This window comes from Prionailurus viverrinus, chromosome D3 (genome assembly GCF_022837055.1).
Source record: "Prionailurus viverrinus isolate Anna chromosome D3, UM_Priviv_1.0, whole genome shotgun sequence".
Taxonomy (NCBI): Eukaryota; Metazoa; Chordata; class Mammalia; order Carnivora; family Felidae; genus Prionailurus; species Prionailurus viverrinus.
Window position 1 is genome coordinate 23,591,169 of NC_062572.1, and position 24,790 is coordinate 23,615,958.

The following is a 24,790-nucleotide window of genomic DNA, read 5'->3' on the forward strand; positions in this document are numbered from 1 at the left end:
CTTTGGTTGCAAACACCTTCTCCCAGTTTGTGGCTTCCCCTGCCATTTTATTACAAGGTTCTGATTAACAGAAGTTTGTCATTTTAGGGGTGCCTGGGTGGCTCAGTTGGTTAAGCGTCAGACTTTGGCTCAGGCCATGATCTCACGGTTTGTGAGTCCGAGCCTCGGGTCGGGCTCTGTGCTGACAGCTCAGAGCCTGGAGCCTGCTTCGGATTCTGTGTCTCCCCCTCTCTCTGCCCCCTCCCCTGCTCACACTCTGTGTCTCTCTGTCTCTCCATAATAAATAAATGTTAAAAAATAAATAAATAAATAAACATTAAAATAAAATTTAGAAGTTTGTCATTTTATTGTAGATGCATTTTTTTCAATCTTTTCCTTTATAATCTGTTTTTACATTGTAAAAAATCTCTCCTGACCTTGAAGGAAATACGATAGCCTTTTATATTTCTTTCTAAAAATGTTTGAAGTATTACTTTTCATATTTAGATCTTTAATTCATACTGAATTGATTTTTTTGTGTATGATGCACAGAAGAGGTCCAATTTCATTTCTTTTCCTTATGGTAAACTCATTTTCTTAGCACGATTTGCCAAACAGTGATCATACTGGCCCTCCCCACTCCCCCCAACTGCAGTGCTTCCTCTGACATAGCCACATTTTAGTTATGGAGGCCAGTTTCTGGCTTCTCTTGGATGCCTGTTTGTCTGTCTTTGGACTTACATCGGACTGTCTTAATCTCTCCATCTTATTCTTCAGGGGCATCTTGACAGTTCATCATCGGTGGTTTTATGGGTGTTCACTATAAAATTCTTTCAAATTTTCTGTATATTTGAAAATGTTCAAAATAAAATACTGGGGAAAGAGTGTTGTGCCTTATCTGAACTTTGCCCTTTTATCAAGATACAGTTTTTATTTTTAAAAAATTATTTATATTTGAGAGAGAGAGGGAGGAGACAGAGAATGCCAAGCAGGCTCTGTGCTGCCAGCGCAGAGCCAGACATGGGGCTGGAACCCACAAACCATGAGACCACACTGAGCCAAAATCAAGAGTAGGAAGCTCAACAGACTGAGCCACCCAGGCGCCCCAGGATACAATTTTTAAAAGGTTCAGATTTCAGACGAGGTAGTTCCCAGCAGCCACAACCTTGGGGAGAAAAGGATGAGTTTTAGGACGTGTGGACCTCTCACATTCCTTTAGGCATCAGAAATCGTTAGAGATGAGGCAGTGCTGCTCTAATATCGCGCTCATTTTACTACCCAGGAAAGTGACCTGCCTGAAGACCCAGCCTGTGGGCGCCACTGAGGAGCTGTGTCTGCCCTGCTTTGTCCAGGCAAGCACCCCGAGCCCCTTTCTCAGCCCTTTCAGGACCCTTCCCCCATCTTCTTCCCACGCCAATGTCTGGTTCTCTGTCTCCTGGAGCTTGGTCTGGAGGAGAGATAGAAACCCAGGAAGGAGGGGGTTGTGACTTGACCAAGGCCACACCGTATGACCGTGTAACCGTTAAGGCTGGCGCACAGCAAGTGCTGTCCCTTGCTCCTGCCCTTCTGGAGCCCTGATCGTGCCTCCGCCTCCCTTGCAGCCAACTTTTTCCCTCGGTCTCCCTGCTCTGGTCTCGGCAGGTCTAACAGCCACAGGCGGTGACCGCTAACTCTCTGACTTCCCACCTCTGCACAGACCTCTACCCGGGCTCCGCCCCATTCCGGCCTCCGCGGCTGCGGGCGCCTGAATTCTCTGCCGCCACCAGGGGGTGCGCGCGGCCCAGTCTGAGCGCTGGAGTCTCAAAGAACCACCCCCATCCTGGCGCCCCGCCCCGCCCCGTCCGGCCCCGCCCCCACCCCTCCCGGCGCCCCGCCCCGTCCGGCCGCGGCCTCGTTCCTTACGTTCCCCACCCCCTCGCCCCCCAGCGCCCCGGACCCCCGGCTCCCGTCTCGTCTGCTCGCAGGGTCCGGCCATGGGCCCCGCCGCTCGCCCCGTTCTGAGGTCGCCCCCGCCGCCTCCTCCGCCGCCGCCGTCGCCACTGCTACTGCTGCTGCCCCTGCTGCCGCTCTGGCTGGGCCTGGCGGGACCCGGCGCCGCGGCGGACGGCAGCGAGCCTGCGGCCAGGGCGGGGCGGGGCGGGGCCCGCGCCGTGAGGGTGGACGTGAGGCTGCCGCGACAGGACGCTCTGATCCTGGAGGGCGTCAGGATTGGCCCCGAAGCCGACCCAGCACCCACGCTGGGCGGTCGCCTGCTGCTGGTGAGCGCAGCCGAGCCATCTGGCTCCGCACCCAGATCTGGCCTTCATCCTGGACCAAGCCCTAGCAGTCCAGCGCTCCCTCCCCAGGCTGCCCAGGCCCCAGATTCCGGCTTCCAAAACCTGAGATCCAGATGCTCTCCCCTTCAAACTCGCTTCCAAACCCTGGCCTTGAATCCTCCGTGTGTCCCCTCTTCTTCCCCCTCCTCCCTCTGCCCATGGTCCTTTGCCCCACAGATGGACATCGTGGATGCTGAGCAGGAGGTGCCGGTAGAAGGCTGGATTGCAGTGGCATACGTGGGCAAGGAGCAGGCGGCCCAGTTCCACCAGGAGAGTCAGGGCAGCGGCCCGCAGGCCTATCCTAAGGCCCTGGTCCAGCAGGTGCAGAGGGTGTAGGTGGCAAAGGGGGCTGGAGGAAGGGGTTTCAAGGCATCTGCTAGAGCCAGACTACCATGTGGGCCCCTAAGGAGCTTCCAGAGAAACCCTGGGCCTGGGTGAGGCAAGGGCCCCCAGTTTGTAGAATTGAGTCAGTGGAAACAGGGAGGTGGGAGGAGGCCAGAGAGAGCCAGGAAGCTTCATCAGGCTCTGAGAGTATCAGATGGGGAGTTCCTGCCCAGGGTGTGGGGGCAGGCCCTTCCTGCTAGGACCAGGGAAGGCACAGAATCACTGGAGTCCCACAGAGCATCTGGGGGAATGGCAGGAGGAATAAGAGTTTCTGCCCTTGACCTCAAAGAGTGTACAGCCAGTCTGTCCAGAGGAAACACTTGCTGCAGAGCCAGGAACTAAGAACCCTGTCGTGGGTGGTGAGGCAGGTGTGTGGGCAGGGTGCCTGCTAGCTTCTGCCTTTGTCCCCTTGCAGATGCGGAGAGCGCTCTTCCTGGGAGCCTCTGCCCTGCTCCTCCTCATCTTGAACCACAACGTGGTCCGAGAGGTAAACGTGTTCAGGCAGTGGGGGTGTGCAGGCCAGGGAAGAGGGGACCAAGGCCAGCTGACCTTCTTGTCCATTAACAGCTAGACATATCGCAGCTTCTGCTCAGACCAGTGATTGTCCTCCATTATTCCTCCAATGTCACCAAGCTACTGGAGGCACTGCTGCAGTGAGTTGGGGTTTGGGTTCCAAAGGATTGGGCCTGGGAGCCTGGGTACTGAGGGGTCCCTGAATCTGCCATGGTTCAGAGGTCTCAGGACCAGGGATTTTCTTGTTAACCTTAAAGCTATAGTCTCTTAGTCTGAAAAATGGGTGAGGGGACTGAAAGAAGATACCAAGGCCTGGAGCAAAGAGACAGCTCTAGGGACAGAGGGGAATTGGCTCTAGCAAGGAGGAAGCTGGATTCCTGATTAACGGGTTCTTTCTGGGACTTGCAGGCCTCCCTGGCCTGGCTGATACAAGAACTGGAAAAACCAATAGCCAGGAAGGACCTAGAAGCCAAAGCAGAAGGGCTGTGGGAGGATACTTGGGGGTATCCTTTTTTTTCTACAAGGCTGGGGTGGATGGGTCTGGGCCTCTCCTCCCAAGAGTCCTTCTGTCTGGCCCCTCTGTGGCTTTCCCTTCCAGGAGGACCCAGGCCACAGCTGAGATCACCAGCGGAGAGTCCCTGTCAGCCAATATCGAGTGGAAGCTGACCCTGTGGACCACCTGTGGCCTCTCCAAGGATGGCTACGGAGGATGGCAGGACTTGGTGTGCCTGGGAGGCAGTCGGGCCCAGGAGCAGGTGGGTGCCTGGGGGGAGGAGACTCAGGTGGGGCCGCACACATGCCTTGTCTCAGATCCTGTGGCCTCTCCTCACCTTGGTGACCAGGAGCACTTCTTCCACCTCCCAGGGCTGAAATGAGTGTTCATTGACATGGTGGGTGCTCCGTGCAGTGCCTGACCAGGGTCATGCACAGTGTCAACTACTATTGTCATGTTATTCTCCCGCTCAGAAGCCCTCTTTGGCTGCCCATTGCCTACAGAATAAAGCTCAGACTCCTTAGTCTGGCTTTCACAGCGCTCCTAATTACTCACCTATCCTTTATTTTCTAGCTTTCTCCTTATATTCTGCATCCTGTGCCATTTACTGGCCTTCACACATACCCTGGTTTCCTGCCGCTAGGCCTTGCCCATGCCTGCTCTTTTTCTCCGTCTCCATATGTCTCTGTCTGCCTGCTTTCTTTGGAAAATTTCCCTCACAACCTCCGCTCACTGTTCCTCTCTCCTTCTTCTAAATCACAGCAGTGCCTTGTCAAGCCCTTCACAGGGTTCTTAGGACAGGCCATCCTGTATACGTGTTGGGGAATGGGTGTCTCCTGAAGGCTGGGGCTATGTCTTACTTATCTCTGGATTTCTCGATGCTGGGCATCGAGAGGGTTCAAAGGTATTCCATCCATAAGCATTTCTCGAGTCCCTACTCTTTGCAGGGCAGGCATGTCCTGGTCTCCTGGTGGGCAGCCTCCGGTAGATGTTGGTGGATGTGGACCATGCGGGGCAACTTCAAGTCAGGCAGACTTGCAATTTTAGCTGAGTGATCTCAGGCTGTGTGTTTAACTTCTCTGGTCTCATATCCCTCGCTTGTGAACCAAGGCCAGCACACAGCCACAGGGTTGTCAGGGAGTCGTGTACATAAAGCTCGCAGTGGGCATGGAGCAGATGGGCAGGTGCTGCTACCCTGAATATCTTCACTGTTAGAAGTTCCTGAATGAGTTAGCAGTCATCAGATAACTTTTGAGATCTTAGGACACTTAGGGCTCCATGAAAAGGGCTGTGGAGGGTCCAAAAGACCTGAGACACCTGGGCTCTGACCTGAAGGGCTCAAAGATGAGCAGGGCTCTCTCACACAAAAAGGCCTCTGCAGTTCAGCCCAGCTTGTGGTATTTACTGTTTGAGCAGCAGGAACTGAACCACAGTTCTGTGAAGGGAAGGAGCAGCCACTGGGACTGGTAGAATGGAAGGGCTTTCTGGAAGAAAAGGGAGCCCCACCATATTTCCCGCTGGAGGGCAGCCCCCTCAGACCTGTGGGTGGGGCAGACATTTGGTGAAGGGCTGTCAGATGAGAGGAAGTGCCTGTAGAAAGACTGGAGATAGGGAAGGGGCAGGCTGGGCAAGGGGCCTGGAGCTGGGAATGTACGCAGTCTTCAGGTCAGTCTGGCTGGTACAGAGGGCAAAGCTGAACAGCCATGCTGCTGGCCACGGTGGACCCATACAATTGTTGGCTAGCCATGATAGCTGAGGAATCTTAAGGGTGGCTGAAGCCAGCTCTCAGCCCCAACCCCAGGGCCTAGTCACCATCCTTCCAGCTTCAAAATCCAGAGCTACAGCACCCGTGTATCAGAAAGGTCAGATGAACCACTCCCTTACTGCTCGGATGGACAGACCCTGCCCTCCCTCCTCACCTGGGGGTCCCTAAGATGGGCTGAGCCTGGGGAGGCTGGTCTCCAGCCTGCAGCAGAGCTCCAAGGCGGCCATGCCCTCCACCCACCCAGTGCTCACAGGCTGCTCCAAAGCCTGGAAGTCCAGGTTCCACCCTGGAGAGCTTACATTGCAATGGCCATGGAGTCCTGCCACGTGTCAGTCTGGCTCAGCAGGGTAGCTCCAGCCCTGGACTCCAGCCCTGGGCCCCATCTGGGGAGGAGATAGGCCATGGCTGTCCCTCTGCTGGGTTGAACACCAAGCTGATGGTGTGCATCGGCCCTTGGGACACAGCAAATGCATCTGAGCTCAGCCTAAGGCGCTGGGGAAAGCTTCCTGGAGCAGGTGCACAAGGGAGACAGGGACACAAAGACCACAGGGGAGAGGGTGAGGAGTGGGAAGCTGGGGCTCACTGACATCTCTTGATAATGGTCTCTCGGGTGCCACCGCTGAGCAAGATTAACATCTTGTGACACTAGTGACACCCAGCCTTACCCAGAGTGGTGTTCTCTTTTGGTAGCAAATCATTTCTCAGCCTCTCTCCCCCAACATGATGATAGTTGAACTTCATTGTTGGCTGAGGAAGAACATGATGGCAGAAAGCTGCTAGGAATGCAGAAAGCTTTTAAATGAATGCTTTCATTCCTCCTAACATATCCAAAGACCCTGTGAAAAGGTGAGCCTGTGTGGGTGAGCTGGCTGGAGTTTGCTTACTCTGCTGCATCATTTCCTGAGCCAGCTGTTTTGTAGTCAAAGTCCAGCTGCCACATTGCTGTGGGGGGAGTTCAGTCAAAGTCACTGTGTGCCCCAGAACTCTGAGGCCCTCAGGGGACTCTCAAAGGCTGAGGCAGGTCAGATGTGGTTCCCTCCCACCAGCGGGACCACCAAGGGTGACGGCAAGGAAGTACACACTAAAGAGTGTGAGGAGGGCTTGGCTGGGCAGGGGGAGGCAAGTGGGAGCATTTGCTTAGCCCTGGTGGTCAGGGAGAGCTCGGGAGCAAGGGACTTCCAAAGGCATTAGCCAAGGGAAGGGGTGAGGAAGAACAGGGAACATGAGAAGAAGCAAGGAACAGAGTGGGTGGAAGATCTAGGGCCTTGTCAGAGGGCTGCTAGAGGAGTTTGGGTTTTCTCCTGAGGGTGGGGGCAGGGGGTGGGGGCATTGCAGGGAAGAGTGTCCAGCAGGGGTCTTCCATGATCAGTTTGCAGGTGAGATCCTTGTGGCTGTGGGAAATGGGCTAATGAGGCTTGAGCAGGTCACCCAAGGAGTGGAGGGGTGGGATGGAGGGAAGGGATGCATGAGACTCCTAAGCGTGAAGCCACAGGGGACCATGTGAATGTTCTGCCCACACGGAAGTGGGTAAGTGATGGCGCTCAAGAAAGTAGACCAGGAGAAGTGTGGGTTAGGGATTGGGATGGGAAGGTGAGCTGGGGAGGGGCTGGGGAGTCTGTAAGGCTGCCAGAGAGAAGCTTCCAAGTATGCAAAACATACTGAGTTTGTTGCCCAAGAGAGGCCTGGGCTGGGGACACATGTGGGTCCCCTCAGCTGCTGGACGAGGAGTTGTGTAGACAGCCGGGGGCAGACCCTGGGAGCACACAGATGGGAGGAACAGAGGCTTCAGAAGAGGAAGCCAGGAGCCTGCAGGGACACAGTGCCAACGGACCTTACCTGCCTGGTCCTCTGAGTGGATTTACTGTGGGAAGGAGTGTGGAGTGGCCCCAGGACCCCTGACACTCTACTCCCCTCTCCAGAAGCCCCTGCAGCAGCTGTGGAACGCCATCCTGCTGGTGGCCATGCTCCTGTGCACAGGCCTTGTGGTCCAGGCCCAGCGGCAGGCATCAAGGCAGAGCCAGCGGGAGCCCGGAGGCCAGGTGAGAGCCAGCTCCTGGGAGCCCCGGTGCCCCCAGACCTCCAACCTACCCTTTAACTATGTCTGCCCTCCCCCAACAGGTAGATCTGTTCAAGCGCCGCGTGGTGCGGAGACTGGCATCCCTCAAGACCCGGCGCTGCCGTCTGGGTAGGGCAGCACAGGGGCCCCCAGAGCCTGGTGCTGAGACTTGTGCCGTGTGTTTGGACTACTTCTGCAACAAGCAGGTTAGTGCCCTGGGCAGAGGCCAGCCATCAGCTGACCCATGATGTCTCTCACTCCACTCCTGAGAGACCCCAGAACCATTCTGACCGGGCCCTTATGCTCCCAGCCCCCGCTATAATTAGGAAAGCAGAAGTGGGCGGGGGATAGGCCACAGGATTTTCATCATTTCCCCAGCTCAGGTGGGGGCCAGGCATCCCCACTTGGAGGCTTGACTCTGGGGCCTGAACTCTTGCCTCACCCCCTGCAGTGGCTCCGGGTGCTGCCCTGTAAGCATGAGTTTCACCGAGACTGCGTGGACCCCTGGCTGATGCTCCAGCAGACCTGCCCTCTGTGCAAATTCAATGTGCTGGGTAAGCACCAAGGGTGGGGACCCTTGGCTGGCTATATACCTGCTTCCCACCTGACCCTTCCCTCCTGTTTTTTCCTCCTCTCCTGCAGGGAACCGCTACTCAGATGATTAGCTGCCGCAGCTGGGTCTCTGCATGTGGGCAAGGGACCCTCCCGCCTGCACCCTGGCCCTAGGCCTGGGCTCGTGGAACACAACAGCAGATGGACGGGAAGCTCTGCCGGTGGGAGGAAGGATAGGGGCCTCCCCTCCTGGGGGGCAAGGCACCCCATCATATTTGTACTGGGAAGGAGGGACCACAGCCCCCAGTTAAGGATGCAGGGTCTGGACCTGCCAGTCAAGAGGGAGAAGCCACTTTGGGGCCCTTCTCTGCCATCCTGGCGTGTCTGTGTCTGCCCTCCCCACAGACAGATCCCATGACCCTGGGTGGGAACCCTGGAAAGAGGGTGTGGGGCAGCGCAGCTGTTCCCAGGGCTCTGGCAGCTCTCTGACCTGCCTGTCCAGGTATCCCTGGGGGCTGAGGCTGCAGTGGCTGGCCAGGCTTTATGCTTATTTATTGGGGTTTGGGTTGTGGGAGGAGCTGTCCAGCCTTGGGGACACCTCTTGGTCAAGGCTGTGATGGTCAACCCAGAGAGGCCCCTCCACTGATACTGCCCTCAGCCCTTGGACACTGGGAGCTATGAGTGCTACTGCCTGTCCAGTGGGGTTCCCTTCCCAGGCCTGGCTGGGATCAGAGGCCTCAAGAGCCATCAAGTCCTGTGCTTCTTGGCCGGGCTATAGGTTGCCGCCCAGGATACTTGAAGCTGCAGGATAAATGTGGTGCATCTTTTAGGGGCAGCCGGTTTTTTTAGATTTGGGGTAGGGGGGAGGTTTAATATTGAAGTAAACATGGATATATTTTAACATAAGCTATCAGATTTGTGTGGATGTTTTAAGACAGAAGAGTCACTTTGGGCTCTACTGTGTGGGAGGTGGATTCTAAAATGGGCCCCAAGATCTCCCAGCCCTCCTGAACATCCCCTGTTATAAACCTGCAACTATGAGTCTAATGGATTTAATTCCCATGATTAGGTTATGTTATATGGCACAGTTGACTTTAAGGTAGAGAAAGTATCCAAGAGGGCCTAACCTAACACGAGAGCCCATTAGAAGCAGAGAGTTTTCTCTAGTTGATGGAAGAAGAAGAAGTCAAAAGTTGAAGCAGGAAGGGCATTCAATGCATGAGAAATTCTCTGTTGCTGACTTAAAGACAGAGGGGGCAAGGAAGACAGACAGCCTGTAAGAGCTAAGAGTGGCCCCTGCTGCCAGTGGCCAGCAAAGAAGTGGACCTCAGTCCTGTAGCTGCAAGAATCGGAATTCCTCCAACAATCAGAATGAGCCTAGGAATGGGTTCTTTCCCAGAGCTGTCAGAAAGGAATGTAACCTGGCAGATATTTTGATGTGAGTCTTCTAAGATCCTGAATGGAGAACCCAGCCACAGGGCCTGGACTTCTGACCTACAGAACTGTGAGCAGAGGGGAGCTGAGCTGTGACAGGTCCTCCCCCTGGGGCCCATGCCTCCTACCTCAGGGATCCCACCCCAAGGGCTGGCTCTCACCTATAAGGGACAGGGCCAGGACATCCCAGGACCGCCGGGCTCCACAGAAGCGAGAGTCGGGCAGACAGTGGCCATGCCAGTTGAGCTACACACATGGCCCCTCTCAACCCTTCTCTGTAAATTGAGGCACACTACGTGCTGGCCTCCTCACCAGGGTAAAATGTCACAGGAAGCTGAGAGTGCCTACCCTGAGAAGTCCTCAGTAAGGCCTTAGAGCTTATCCTTCACTGATGAGGTAACTTAGGGCAGGCTGGAGGCTTCGTGAGGAAAACTGGACCATGGGCCTGGTGTGGCTGGTAGCATCTATGCCCAGGTCTTAGGAGACAGGCCTGAGAAGCCAGGGCTTGCTGGGTGTCTGATTAGATGAGGCCTTGCCCTGCCTTCTAGGAATCCAACCTCCTGGATTTAGAAAATGCCTACATTTCTTGAAGGTGAACAGATCCTCAGTAAAAGGAGGGCTGCCTTTCTTGGGTCCTCAATGTCCTCATCCCAGATTCAGAGCTGGGGCAGGAGGTCCCAGGCCCAGTCTGGGGCTGGGGAAGGCTTCCCTGCCCTTTGTCTGCTTCTGTGAGCCCAGAGCCGGGACCCTGTTCTCTGACACCCTTCTGCCTCATACATCCTCACTGGGCCTAGCTTGGCAGCTGCTCTCCTTCCCTGACATACCCCCTACCCTGACCTTGCTCTTCATTGGTAGGAATCACCGACTCCACATCACCCTTTTGCCCTTGCTGTGGGCCTTTCACCTGGCCCAGGTACTGGAGCTTCTTTCTGTCCTTGGTGTGCCCTCTTCTCCCATTGCCCTGTCAGGACAGAGGCAGGTAGCACCCATTTACTGAGGGCCCACAGTGTGCCAGGCCTCTCCTGGCAGGTGACCTGCATGACCGGGGACTAGGTGGTCCCTGCCCAGAAAGGGGAAGGAAGGACTCTTCCCCTGGCTCAGCCAGGGCTTTGAGGTCAAGGTTGCTGTGGGCAGATGGCCAAGGCTTTATTACATTGAGTGGGTTGCCAGACACCTGCCCTCTAGCCCCACCCCACAGCAGGCTACGTGGGCCGCTCCTGGGGCTGATGTGCAGGGCTGGCCTGGCGTTGGCCTGGTGACAGTCTCCTCCTCAGCCTGGCCAAGGCCCGGATGGGGTTCTGAGCACAGTTGGTCGAGTGGGTCATGTCCTCCAAGGAGGGCTTGCTGGGCCGGCTGCAGGGCTGCTGAGGTGGGGATGCCCGGAGCTGGCACGGTAGGGTCCTGCCCGCACTGGCTGTCCTGCTGCTGGGCAGGTGCTGCCTGTCCGGGGGCCTGAGGGAGGACCAGATGGCAAGATCCCCTGTGAGTAAGGGGGACCAGCCCACCTATCTGCCCCACCTCTGGCAAAGCCTTACTCACCCTGGGGATGCGTTCTGGGCCTGGGCCAGGGGCGCTGCTCCGTGGATGCCCTTGTTGTGAGGGGCCCAGAGCTGGTCCTGTGGAATCAGCTGCAAAAAAAACCAATATCAGAAAGGCTCAGGAAATTCTCTGTACTGTTCAGAGAGGGTATCATCACCATGGAGGAGAGGGAGGGCCCAAACCTGTACCCACACCCTTCCTCTGAGGGGCAGGGTTTGGGAAGCCTTCCAGGGCTACCCCAGCTGCAGTAAGTGTGGGACGTTTTGCTTTCTGACAAGCTCCAGGTTGCACTTGAAATAAAGGTACCAAGGACTGGAGGGGGAAATTTGGAGCTGGCAGGCACTGTAACACTCTCATGCCTGCTTGAAACCTGTGTAAGCCACGTGATGAGGCAGGCTTTCAACAGGTTCCCAGGGTGGGGTCTGAAGACCTGCCAGTTAGGTACCTCCTCCAAGTCTCCAAGGGTCATCCCTCTCAGGTTGGGGAGCCAAGATGCCCACCTTAAGGCCGCCCTGCTGGGCTACTTCCCGGATTTTGGACAGCATAGACCGGAGCCGCCCATTCTCCTCCTGCAGGACCCGGATGCGGATGTCGTTGGCCTGCACCTGCCTCTCCATGTCGTCTGTAACATTGCCGGAGCCTATGGAGACAAGCTCTCTGGTACCTCACCCCAACCCGTGGAACAGGACCTCAGAGGGCACACATGCCAGCTGAGGTATGGCTTGGGTTGGTGGCCTGGCAAGCACAGGTGAGCTGAGCACAGTCAGTGCACTGAGCCTTCCACCTCATCTTCCTTCTCCTGAGGCCTTGTCTCTGCTTCCCACCCCTACTTGCTGGGAGGTGACTGCAGCATTGTGGAATCTGACAGCTGGGTGGGACCTCCAGCTCACTGAAGACTTTGTAACTAGGCAAGAGAGTGAATCTCTGCCAAAGCCGCCTGTTTTCAGAGGGCCAGAGAGACAGTGAGCTGTCCAAAGTCACACAGCCAGCTCTTCTTGGGTATGAGTCACAGGAATTCAGCAAAGACGTTCTTTCTCACCACTTGGGGGATGGAGGTTTCTTCTCTGACTCTATGAACCTGAGCAAGTTGTTGCTTGCTGTGGTTCTCAGTTTCACGGTTTGTAAAAGGGCTCTTGCCCGCCTTGTGGGGCAGATGAAGGGACAGTGGAAGGGCCTGGAACACAGTGCTCAGGACCACTAAATTGTGGTGGACCTTCCTGGCAGCCTTGCAAATGGATTCACCCCCATCCATTTGGGTGAGGGCTGGAGGGGCTGGAATGAGAACCCAGGTTGCCTGGCATCCAGTCCTCTGCTAAGATGGGTAACTAGCACTCCTGTGCCATGGGCTGCATGACACTGGACAACTGGGGCTGTACCCCTGGAGCTGGCTCCGTGGTGTGGTTTGGGGAGATACCAGGATGGGGGACACGAGGAAGTTGAGCAAGGACTGGCATGTGACATGGTAAAGAACACAGGCTGCGGTGTTACAACTGTACATTGGACTCAGCTGTGTGACAGTGGGCGGTCACCTCACCTCTGGGCTTCTGTGTCCCCATCTACACAGAGTGGATGATGCACTGTGTGTCCTGGGAGCTCGGTAGGGGCCACGCTGCAGGCTGGGGAGTTGCAGACCCAGTGTCTTGCCCAGGTGAACCCTCAGCTGCCTGTCCAGGCCCTGATATGCCCTTTCCACCACCTCTGGGTCCCTACTTGGGATCTGGGCCTCGATGGGTCTGTGCAGGTCTGGGAAGGCCACCAGCAGTCGCTCCCGCTCCCTCAGCTCCACGAGCTCCCGTTCCATCCCCGATATGGTCAACTGCAGATCTGTCGTGGTCTGCTCCAGGCTTTGCTTCTCCCGCTGCAGGCTCTGCAGTAGCTCCTGGGGCAGGGAGAGCCTCGTCTTGTCCAAGGAATGGCTCCTAACTCCCCTGGGGACACCCCCTTCCCATCCAGACAGGGGACTGGCCCATAGGCACTCAGCTGGCTGGATACCCCTCTGGTGAAAGGGAAGAGCCATCCCACACCCTTGCCTTGCCCGCTCCCACCTGCTGGGCCAGGAGCTGGCTCTGCCCCTGCTCCCTCTCGCTCCGTACATTCTGCAGCTGCTCCTCCACGTGGGCCTGCTGGGCCTCGGCCTTGTCCAGCCTGCCCCGCAACTCCTCACGTTCCTGGTCCAGGCTGTCCAGCTGCTGCAGCAGGGCTCGCTGTTTGGACTGCAGGGACTGAGACGGGGTGGGCAGGCGGGTGAGGCCCAGCCGGCTGGTACAAAGAAGGCTATGGTATCTTTGACCCTCCAAGCCCTCTCCCTTGTGCCCTGCCTGTGTAGAAGGGAGGCTGTGCACAAGCATGCAGAAGAAGGGGCACAGGGAACACAGCTGTACACCCTAATGTATACCTCCAGGCCAGTCAGGGCCAAGCCCCCCAACCTGCAGACCGCTGCCCCTTTGTAGAGCAGTTGGCCAATTCATTATCAGTCTCGCCCCCTTCTTTACAGTCACAGTCTCCACTCGGAGAGGCATTCTGGGCAATATGCTTTTCTTCCTCTCCTTAGGTCTTCAGTGTCCCATCAGCCCATGTCACTTGGGACCCACATTTCCTGACACCCACTGAGTGCAAAGCAGGAAGAACCAAAGCTGGTCCGTTCTGAGTCCTGGCTCTACCTCTGGCTAGCTGTGCAGCTTTGGCAATTTCCTTAATCTCACTGAGCCTGTTTCCTTATCCATAAAATAGGGATATGACAAGAGTATCTGCCTCCTTCTGTTGTGATGAGGAATAAGAACAAGAGGGCTCCAGAGACTGAAGCCTACCATCTGGATCACTACACACACCTGATGCACGGTGACCGTGACTGTTTGCAGGGCACTGAGAAAAGCACCTGCTTGCAGTTGACAGGCTTTCCCATACTGGGCCATGCCTGATGCTGGGGACTTCCACCTGGGGTCTTGGCTTCCCAAATGAGCCTCTGAGACTAAGAACAGTCAGGACAGTCCCCAGACCTATCCCCTTCTCTAGGTGGCAGGTTACTTGCTCCCTCAGCCATACTCTTGAGGGTTCCTGCAAGGCCCCAATGCCGAGGGCACAGCTGTTTTCTGGGCTTCGGCTCACCCTTGCCCTCCCTATCCTTCCTCTGACTGATGGACTAATCACCAGCCCTTGGCATCCAGTTTAAAGGCCACTTCCTCCCAGAAGCCATCCTGGACTCCCACAGGCAGATGTGCCTGTCCCTCTGTAGACTCCTGCAGTACTTTTCCTGCCCCTGTTAGCCATCTGGCAGCAGAACTACGGTGGCCCAACTGCTTGTCCTCACTGGGTGGGGAGCTCCTCCAGAACAAGGCCTCCTTTGGCTACATCTGTTCCTGGATCACTGTTTCCCCAGGGCCCAGGGCTCAGGGAAAGGCTCAGACTCTTGGTAAAAATCAAACAACCTGGGTGCACGCTGGGGAGTAGGTACCCTACACGGATAACCCCCCACACCCCACCAATGGAGCTCTCTCTTCCTGCAGCCCACATTGCAGATACCCTCAGGTGCTGGGGGCCTCACCTCCTGGTGGCGGACCATGCTGTCAACTCGGGCTTTCTCCTTGTCCACCTCTGTGCTGGCCCAGCGGATCTGCTGGCTGGCCCCATCCAGCCGCCCTGCCAGCACCTGCACCTGCTCCTCCAGCCGGTGTACCTGCCTCTCGGCCTCTGCCCTGCGCTCGGCCTCCTCTTGAAGCTGCCAGGCCTTGGTCTCTGCAGGATTGGGTGGGCATGGGAAAGGGTAGTGCAGGGAAGCCTGGGTGCAAGTCCCTGTGCTGCCTCTGACCCGGATGGGACCTGAGGTGGGGTGCGGAGGGGTCTCATCTCTGGGTCTCAGTGTCCTCAGCCACAAAATGGGGCCATGAACACTGTCTGAAGTGGGTTGTGAAAATAGAAGGTGCTCTTTGGGCGGGAGGTGGCACCCCAACTCTGGCCGTCACCCAACAGCGTGGCCAGTCAGGCCCACTCTCCTTGTGGTTCCCTTTCTCTGCCCCAGAAGCCCAGGGGACAGAGATGGAGGGTGCTCATCCTGCTGCACCACCGAGCACATGGCACGGGGTTCAGGGCCACACGATGGGACTCCTCACCCACAGCCTGCATGGACTCCTGTTGCTGCTTCAGCTCCCTCTCCAGGGTGGCCACCTTCATCCTGAGGTCACTTGTTTCTATGGCAGCCGAGAGAGAGGGGTCTTTCAGAGGCTCCCTTGGCCCCGGCCAGTGCCTTCACACCCGGTGTACCCTGCAAAGCAGTGGCAGCTGTTGCCGTGCAGAGGGGCTCCCTGAGCTTGTAGAAGCTCTAGGGAGATGCCAGGAGGCCTGGGCCCCCATTTACCCTATCTACTGGCTGACTGCCATGCTTCTATACCTCTCTGGGCCTTAGTGTCCTCCACAGAGGCAACAGGCTGAGAAAAGGCAGTGGCTTGCCCAAATCCGTCAGGCCACACCGCATCAGTGGGTGCTGGCCCATTTCTGGTGCCATAGCTGTACCTTTGCCTGACGGCTTCCACTGAAGCCAAAGAGGCTGCTCTGCTGGCTGGAGGTGCCAGGGGAGTAGCTCTGCCAGGAGCTACTTCAGCGACACCGGAGTGAGTGGATTAATTCCCTGGCTCCCTCACCCTCCTATGGGGCAGCTCTGAGGTGCATGTTCTATACCACCAGCTCCAGTGTTCCCCGTTGGGATCAAGCTCCAGTTGCCTGCAGTGTCACCAGCTTGATGAGTTGCCTTCCCTCTGTGTCTCTTGCCCACTCCTTAGCCTGGGTTTCTTTACACCGACTACTGATACCTGCAGCCCTGTTGTGGGGGCCGCTTTTGGGAGAGCCCGCGCTAAGGCCATAGCAGAGCCTTGGGCACTAAGGGTCCGGGGTCTGGGGCACAGACCTGTGAGCAGTTGCTGCTTGTTGCGCTCCCACTCCACCAGGTGCTGCGTGGCTTCATCTGCCTGTCGCCGCCGTTCCCCCTGCTCCTGCTGCAGTGCCTGCTCCAGCTCGCCCACCTGCTTCCTCAGTCCATCCTTCTGGCCCTCAGCCTCCTCCAGCTGGGCCCTAAGGGGCCCAACAAGCTGAGCGAGGGCCCCCACATGCTTACTGAGGCGTGTCAGGTCTTTGCTCTGCTCTGCCGCCCAGTGGCCCATGGTGGCGGCCGGCAGCGGCCTGAGCCCCATGTTGTCCTGCACCAGCTGCTGGAACTGGCCTAAGGACGAGGGCAAGTTCTGGCTCTGACATAGGCTGATGACCATGTTGCCCACCTCCTGCAGGCTTCCCTGGACACTGATGCATGCATCACAGGGCACCAGGGCCGTCTCCACAGTCTGGGAGTGGACGCTCCTACTGTTCTTGACGGTCCTGGCTGGACATTGCAGGGATACTCTGGCAGGGAGGCTGTCTGGCTCCTGGCAGGTCTGGGGCGAGCCCGGCATTGGGGAGGGGGGCTTGATGAACTTGGCAGTCACAAATTCAGGGCTCCTGGCTGGCTCACCCTTGGCTGTGGGCTTGGAGGTGAGGGTCTCTCCTTGGTTTACCCTTTTCTGTGGTCAGGAAAAGAAAGGGAAAGCAGATGAGGGAGACAGGCCTGGAAGGTGACCAGTTTCCTGGGGATATTGTGACAGCCTCTCCTGATATTCAGACCCTCATTATCTGACACCAATGTGAATGAGAGAGAGAAACTTCTCCTTTCTACTGCCTCAGTTTACCAAGCCAAGGCCCCTTCTCTGCTGCCCCCTGGCCTAAGCTCCGTGTAGTTACATGCATGGCATTAGGTGTCTAACAGTGAAGCTGCAGCTGCCAGTTACTGGGGTCTTACTTAGTGGACTTGCTTGCTGTCAGGTCACCGTAGCTGCTCGCAGTTTTCCTTTCCTCCCTGTTTCCTTTCATCCCCCCTGTTTCCTTTCCTCCCCTTCACTGGGGATTTGTGAAGATTACGAGATAAGCCATAACAAATGGGGCTAACATTAACAGTATTACCCAACAACGCCCCGAGAGGTAGGAATTGCTATTATTCCCACTGTACAGATGAACAAACTGAGGTTCAGAGTAGGTAGGGATTTTCCCCAAAGTCCCATGCATAAAGACCAGAGCCAGGTAGCCCAGACATGACCCCTGAGGCCTGCATTGCTAACTGCGTAATGTATTTGGCATTGATAGGAAGGCTCCAGAGTTGATACTATCTCCTTCAGGAAACACGGGGCCAGAAAAGGATGTGGTACACACATGGTGTGCAAGGAAGCTGGGACTGCGGCAGGTATGAGGGTGGCCATGGTTGGGGAGTGAGGGGGAGACAACCCACCTGTGGGGCTGCCTGCTTGTAAAGCATGCCCAGCCTCAGTAGGCTGTTCCAAAAGCACCGCGCTGTGAGCCCCACAGACATGCAGCGCCCCACAGCCTGGGCAGAGGGCACCGTTTGCTCTGAACCAAGGTTCTCCAAGTAGCTGGCACAGCTCTGAAGCAGCAGCAGGAGCCTGTGGGCAGAGACGGGAGGGTCAGCTAGGGTAGAGCCTGGTGCAGGCATGCCTACACACCATGCAACTAGCAGCCTCTGGCTCTGAGGACTTAGAGGGCCTTAAAATGTGCTCTACTAGACCAGCTTCAAACCCAATCCAAGAGCCACTTCCTCTAGGAAGCCCTTCCAGAGGGCTGCGCTTGGGGGGCCTCTTCCAGGCTTCCTGGGTAACAGCACTGCTACCTGGCTGTTCCCCACTACACTGGGATGCTCTGGGAGACAGGGTCTTGCTTCAGTTGTGCTGTGAGTGCTCAGAAGGTGCTGGGTGGGTGGCTGCATTACATCACATGGCTCAGAGCCTTCACCTTACAGAGGACAGAGCAGAGACTCTGAGAGGGGAAAGGGCCTTCCCACAGCTTCAGGGCGAGCATGCAGGGCAGGCGTGCCCTGGAGTTTCCTGATTCTAGTCAGGGTCTCCTGCAGGGCAAGCTGCTCCTGTGACATGGGACACATGAAGACAGCTGGGTGTCTATGTTAACCTCAGTGTTCAAAATTAGAGTCAGGCTACTTTTAAGGAAGAGAGGCATTAGAAGGATGAGCTTGGATCTGCATGGGAACCAAGCTATTTTAAAGGAAGAGGAATTATGTTTACAGAGCATACTGGGCAGGTAAGCCACCTTCTCTTGTTCCGAGTGCAGAAGGGTCATCCTAAACCCATCGGGGCCTTGGGCAGAGAAGGCCTGGGGAGGATGCACCAAATGCCTCCAGGGCCCACCCCTTTCTGGGCCAAGGTGTCTTCCTCTGTGAATGGGGACAGCTGTGTCTGCTGCAGGGCTGGGCAGCACTGGCGGGGTGGGGGGGGGGGGGGCAGGGGGAAGAGCCTGGAAAGAAGACAGAGCATGGCCTTGACAGAGGGAGTGGAGAAGACATGTCAGCAACAGCTTCCCCAGGGGCATAGGTAGACTGGGCCTTGATGGATGAGTGGGGCTTGGCCAGACCAGGAAGGGCTGGGCAGGGGTGCTCGAGCAGAGGGCACAGTGTACGTAAATGCACAGAGAAAGGAAGGTGTGTTCTGTGCTATTCCGTGTTTACCCTTTCACAGGCTCCAAATAATGCTTTCATACTGGGGGTTCTTCTAAGTGGTTACCCTGGCTTCTCTGTCCCCAGGCAGGTCATCCCCAGACCGCTGGTGTCCTTGCCTATCAGGCCCCCATGACTTCGGTACGTGTATGGATTTGGAGCACAGGGAGCCTGGGTTTCGGGCCCCAGGAAGTGGAAGCCTGATGACCATGTTACGTTTAATGATAGTGTGGAAGTGGAGGGGCTTCAGGGCAATCTGCTGGCCTCTTCCCAGCAGGGCCAGAATCTGGAAAAACATATCCCATGTCTGACCTTGTGACACAGAGAATAGCATAGCCCACAAGACACCAGGAAAAAGAGCCTGGGATGGAAACTCTGAGCAGCAGCCGTGGTGTCCCCAAGGCACAGAAACCCTCAGGAGGCAGCGACGGCAGCTGGAGAGGCAGTTGTTGTGGTGGGGTCGGGGGGTGGGGGGGAGGTTGCTGGCAACCCCCTGAGGCAGGCATGATAGGAAAGTACAGCACGTGACAGAAGAGATCACTATGAGGGCCTTGAACTGACCAGCCTCCTGACAGGTACTCAGTTAAAGGTGATTATTGTCACCAACATTATCCCTGCTGAGGGGGATCCCAAGGCTGGTCTACTGGTTTAAGGGGCAGATGCCAGCATCCTGAGATCACCAGGTTTGGTGGAGGCCCTCACCTGTCGATGACCAGCTCCAGCAGAACAGCATGGGACAGCTGCGTGAACTCGGGGTCACCTGGCACATGGTCATAGTGCTCTAGCAGGGCCACCATGTCCAGGTCGCAAGCCACACGGTCAGGGAACTTCCAGGAGGGGAAGCGCACAGGCCCAGCACGAGAGAACACATCCACAATGGCGCCCTGTAAGTCGGTGAGGTCCTTGCGCAGGCTGTCCATGCAGGACTGGCTGCCCAGCAAGTGCGCCATCCTCGTGGCTCCTGCTGAGCAGAGAGGATCCCCGTTAGCCAGAGCCATGTGGCTGCTGCTGGAGGAAACTTCCTAAAACCCCGATCTGCCCTGTTCTTAGGCCGAAAGTCCAACCTAGACCCTGGGGAAAAGTCTTTCCCAGGCCTGGGTCATGGGCCCTTTGGTACCTGCTGGTGGGTAGACTTTACCAAAGTCCCTCTCATCCCCCCAACGCAATGCCCACACTGCCAATTCCATAGCTCCAGGAGTCCCTCCAAGGGCCCAGGTGTGCCAGACCCCTGCTAAAGGCTGGGCAGATACAGCTATGAACAAGTACCTATAGTCCTTCTCTCCCTGAGCAAACCACTGAACAGGCAACTGACACCTAAAAGAGAGTGGTAGTTACAGGGTGACAGGAAGGGCTGGATCATGCTGGGCCACTGTCAGCTCCTGCCTGGACAGCTGCATCTTCCAGCAGGGCCGCAGGTCTAATCCCTCCAATTGACGCACTTCAGCTCTAGAGATCTGGGCCAAACCCGGCCCGAGCATGTCACACCGGCCAACACCAACAGGACTCCCTTGGGAGAAAGGCCACCTCTGGCCACATCTCCCCCACCGCCATACTCTGCGTCCCAACCACCATCAGCTCCAAACAGCAGTTCAAGTGCCAGCACTCATTTCTAAACCTGGGCCCGATCTGTCTCTCTACCTATATCATGCTTTCCCCATTCAATTCCCATCACTCCGCTAATTCCTCTCATCCTTTGGGCTTCCTGGATATCACCTCCTTCAGGAAGCCCTCCCTGACCACCCTCTAGGGCAAGACACCAGTAAAAGTGCTCAAGCAATAATAAACATTATTCTTGTGATTACTGTTATTAGCAGTAGCAACAACAAAGACCATCCTTGTCTGGAGCCACTGCCTGCCTTCTATATGTCCCCTTTCCCCCTGCAGCCCATACAGAATGCTTCTTGTCCATCTCTGGAATCTGTGGACATCTGAAGAAAGTGACAAATGGTCCCTGGTCCTTGACTCAGAAGGTGGAAAAGCATGACACTGTCCTGCCCCTCCAGTGGCTCATCGCATGCCCTGCCAGTTTCACCCTCTTCCCTCTGTTCAGAGCTGGGCAGCCCTGGTTCTTCCCCACCCTGCAGCAGGGTCTCTTGTCCTTTGTGGGTTTCTTAGCAGCAGAAAGCACTTCCTTGTACCATAGCTCTTCCCTTCCCTGCATGGGCTGCTTGGGCAGTATTTAGGTCATGGTTGGTTTCCCTGATTCCCAGCAAGTCCAGGCCTGGTACAGAAGTTTCTCTTCCTCCAACCTATTTCTATCTCAACCTCACTCATCTCAGAAAATGGCACCCCACTATGTGCAACTGGACACTTCCTTGTACTCCCTTCCTTTACCCTCACATCCAAGCGCCTAGTGCTGCCAATCCTGTGTCCAGACCACACTGAGAACCCACCACCGTGTTCGTTAGTGCTGCTCCACACCCCATCTTCTCCCTAGACCACCGCCACCGCCTCCCTTAGGAGTCACCCTCGTCCCTCTGCCCAGTAGCACCTCGTCCATTCATTCTGTATATGGCCAGAGTGATCATTTAAAAGGCAACTCACCCCCCAGCCTAGAACTCTTGAATGGCTTTCTACAGCATAAACACTGGAACACTTCCTTGGGCTCTGCCCCTGTGTGGTCTGTTCCCACTTCAGCATTTTACCATCCAGAATGTGCCCTCACCTTCCGACACTTTCTCTAGATAAGACACCTTCCTTCAGGTCCCGAGGCCAGGTGAGTTCACCTGTTACACATTCTCAGAGCACTCTGTTCTTTTTCCTCCCAGCATACGCCACACTGGCACTGAATTATTATTTGAATAATTATTTGTAGTTAGCAGTCTGTTTCTCTACAAGTGCATGGACTGTCTTTTAAGTTCACTGTGGTATGACCTGGCCACCTGGGCTGAGAGACCTGAGGGACTGCTTGTGCCCACAGCTCCTGGGATGCTCAAAGGCACCCAGAGGTGATTCCTGAGGGCTGAGCTGGCCTCTCTGGCTTCCCAGAGGACTTGGGCCCTGTCCTCACCTCTGCACAGGTGCCTGCCGGTGAAGCTGAATGCCTGAGTATGTCTGGCTGTCAGACTAGCCTGTGGGCTCTGGGGTTCAGGGTCAGAGGCTCATCCAGGTCCCTGGCTTCCTATATCCAGTGCAGGGCTGGCCCCAAGTAGCTCTTCAGTGTCTGGGAATGGATGAAGGCAAGAGTGAGTGAGTGGGCACTCAGGGTGGGGGCAGGGAGGAGCCTGTCCCAGAAGAAGAAGAGGGTGTCCCAGGCTAGAGGAATGGAGTGAGAGAAAGCACATGTGGGGCCACCTACCTTGAGCCTGAGCACAGAGGTTGTACTTTAATGGTGTTAGGCCCTGACCACAAGGACCTAGTGTGTGTTACTTCCTGAATCTGCCTCCTTTACACAGGTGAGGAACCTGAGGCTCTGGAAAGTTAGGGGATTAACCCGAGGTCACTCAGGGAGCTAGGATTCTTGAGTCCAACATTTCTGCTCTGTCTTTGGGCCATGCTGCTTCTAGAGCAGCACTGTCCAAAAGAATTGTAATGCTAGCCTTATATGGGATTTTAAATTTTCTACTAGCCATAAAAAAGTAAAAAGAAACAGGTAAGTTAATTTTAACTATATATTTTATTTAACCTAATAAACCCCAAATACTCTCACTCCAACATGAAATCAAAATAACATTATTAAGGAGATTATTTTACAGTCTTTTCCACATTGTGTCTCAAAATCCAGTGTCTATGTGACACAGCACATTTCAATTTGGACCAGCCACCATCTTCAAATGCACCACCACATGGACTGGTGGCTATTGTACTGGACAGTGCAGGTATAGAGGGTCACATCCTGTGTGTTCACGAAGCAAATGGTGACTGAGCACCTATGAATGCTGGGCACTGTGTCAAGAATACAGACAGAGAAGGACACACAGAGCCCTGTCCCCAGGGACCACCTCTGAGGACCCCTACGGGGGGCAGGTCTTTGGTGTGTCAGTTCTGTCAGTTCCACCCACGGGGCAATGAGTATCCACCCTACAACACTCATAAACACACACTGGCCCACATCCCGCAAACTCATGTTGCCGCGGTGACCGCCTCTCGTGAGATATTGCCACCTGTGAGATTTTATTTATATCCCCAAGGAATGAGGCAGAAACAAACAAAAAACAGACTGAAAGATTCTGGGTTTCCTTCCTGGAATGGGAGGGAGGAAATAAATAAGGCAAGCAATCCCATCCTGGCAGGAGGCATATGCAGGTGGCAAAGCACCTGGAACTCAGGAGCTTGCTTGTGAAGACATCAAGAAACACTGACCTGTTCACCCTCAAATAACTATAGCTGCCATCTGGGACCATTTGAGATATCAACTCCTGAACTCTGGTTCTGTTAAGTAGAACAAATGCCAAAGCATCAGTAATATGTGAAAGGAAAACAACATTGAAAAATATCCAAGGTTACCACCCGTCGTTTTCTTCTGAACACTAGAGATTTGCAGTTACAAACGTGTTTTGAGAACCACTTAGTTTTGTGTCAAGTGAAGAAGCATTTGACATGGGCTTTCTCTGTAATTCCTGGGTCTTGAGTGGAACCCTCAGCCTGAAGCTGCCAGCCCTGTACTGACTGAGATCATATAGGTGATGGCACTAATTGTGCTAACATTGCCCTGAGGAAGGAGGAGCAAACCCTGCCTCTGAGTTCCCTCATGCTTAAGGTGGACTTTTGACTTGCAGAGAAGGGAAGGGGCCTTTCTTCCACTCCCATTCAACATGAAAGCTCTTTCCTTCTCTGAGCCATAGGACCCTACCCCTCTGGTAAAGATTATGCCCACCTCTGGGGTGCCCGGGTGGCCCAGTCTGTTAAGCGTCCGACTTCGGCTCAGGTCATCATTTCAGGTCATCATCTCGAGGTTCTTGGGTTTGAGCCCTGCATCAGGCTCTGTGCTAACAGCTCAGAGTCTAGAGCCTGCATAGGATTCTGAGTGTCCCTATCTTTCTGCCCCTCCCCAGCTCGCATTCTGTCTCTGTCTCTCAAAAATAAATAAACGTTTAAAAAAAAAAAAAAAAAGATCTTGCCTACCTCCTGGCCAGTGCCCCTGCTGAGATTCAAGGTCATCAAACACTTTGGAAATTCTAAAATGAGTTGACAGCCTCTGACTCAGGATTGCTAATTGCCTGGATCCCTGGGGATAATAAAGGACCTGAATGAAGACAAAGGAATAAGTAGCTGCACTAGTAAAGGAACAAGAATGGGTTTGGATTTCCACTCCACCAACTCAAAACTTCACTGTTCTCAACTGTAAATAAGTTGCTATAAGAAATAAGTGATGTAAAGCATGTAGTGTTTGGCACAGGGTCAATAAATCCTAGCTATCATCGTTCTACATTAATAATAACAACAATGACATAAACCAGCTATGGAGTGTGTGCGTGTGAGAAAGAGGGCTGGGGTAAGACACTTGGGAGGGCATCTCTTCCTACCCGGGCTCCATTTCACAGGTGAAGAAACTGTTAAACTATCCAGACAGGGCAAAAGCCGGCCCGGATTCAGGAGCTGGGAGGGAGGGGTGACGGGACAAAGAAGACAGTATCTCAGGAGAGGAAGTGGAATGGGCGGGATTCGAGGTGAGCCTCGGGGAAGCTAGGGTCAGCAGGAACGCACCTGAAAAGGTATTGATTTGAGATGGTCTGTGGGGCTTGAGGGCGGGACTATGGGAGGTAGAGGGTGGAACCTAAGAAACGCAGTCCCACGGGAAAAGGGACCAGTGGGAATTCGGGCTTGGGACTTGGGAAGGGGGTATAGAGAAGGTGGACCTGAAGTAAAAGAGGAGTTTAAGGGAGAAGGAAGGCGGGGTTTTCAGAAGGCAGCCTCGAGGGGAAGGGGCTCTCCAAAGGGACAGGCCAATGTGAGGGAGCGAGGAACCCACCTTAGGACTAAAGGAGAGGGGAGCCAAAGTCGTGAGGTGCGGGCGGAGAGTGTCCGGAGGGTGATATAGGACGTCTCCCCAGTCTCCTGCGTTGCAGCCTCAGCCCCAGTGTCTGGTCGGCTCATGAACTGTCCCCTGCGCGCCTGCTGCTGCTGTGATCGCCTACAAATCCTAGCCTGGTGCCCCGACCGCTGCCATGGCAACGGCGTCTCGCGCCGGCAGCCCTAGGAAAGGGGCAGGAAGTTGCATCCGAAGAAGGGGCGGTCCCGGAAGTGCGTCAGCCTCTCCTCCCCGGCGACGATTTTCTCGGCCGCC

The 24,790-nt window shown here is 55.4% G+C and overlaps 2 protein-coding genes across 15 annotated transcripts; one reads left to right on the forward strand and one right to left on the reverse strand.

Moving 5' to 3' along the window:
* The first annotated feature begins 1,850 nt into the window (after positions 1 to 1,850).
* RNF215 (ring finger protein 215) lies at positions 1,851 to 8,963 on the forward strand. Its single transcript, XM_047826836.1, has 9 exons — positions 1,851 to 2,237; positions 2,472 to 2,615; positions 3,094 to 3,165; positions 3,246 to 3,331; positions 3,790 to 3,946; positions 7,369 to 7,488; positions 7,568 to 7,711; positions 7,957 to 8,059; positions 8,148 to 8,963. Exons 1-9 carry the CDS (start codon positions 1,953 to 1,955, stop codon positions 8,168 to 8,170), a joined length of 1,134 nt encoding a protein of 377 aa, XP_047682792.1. The 5' UTR covers positions 1,851 to 1,952; the 3' UTR covers positions 8,171 to 8,963.
* A 1,649-nt stretch (positions 8,964 to 10,612) lies between these two features.
* Positions 10,613 to 24,775, reverse strand: CCDC157 (coiled-coil domain containing 157). Of its 14 annotated transcripts, XM_047826839.1 has the most exons (15): positions 24,476 to 24,775; positions 23,629 to 23,731; positions 22,867 to 22,935; positions 21,863 to 21,976; positions 21,575 to 21,727; positions 19,267 to 19,525; positions 17,332 to 17,503; positions 15,928 to 16,573; positions 15,137 to 15,214; positions 14,572 to 14,762; positions 13,076 to 13,252; positions 12,741 to 12,909; positions 11,531 to 11,670; positions 11,031 to 11,119; positions 10,613 to 10,943 (listed from the first exon to the last, which is right to left on the reverse strand). In XM_047826839.1, the coding sequence occupies exons 6-15, from the start codon at positions 19,512 to 19,514 to the stop codon at positions 10,694 to 10,696; spliced, it is 2,160 nt and encodes a 719-aa protein (XP_047682795.1). In that variant the 5' UTR covers positions 19,515 to 19,525; positions 21,575 to 21,727; positions 21,863 to 21,976; positions 22,867 to 22,935; positions 23,629 to 23,731; positions 24,476 to 24,775; the 3' UTR covers positions 10,613 to 10,693. The 14 variants fall into 14 exon arrangements, with proteins under 14 accessions (XP_047682795.1, XP_047682801.1, XP_047682807.1 ...); XM_047826845.1 differs by lacking the exon at positions 23,629 to 23,731; XM_047826851.1 differs by lacking the exon at positions 21,863 to 21,976 and having other exon boundaries at positions 13,076 to 13,243.
* Positions 24,776 to 24,790: the final 15 nt, after the last annotated feature.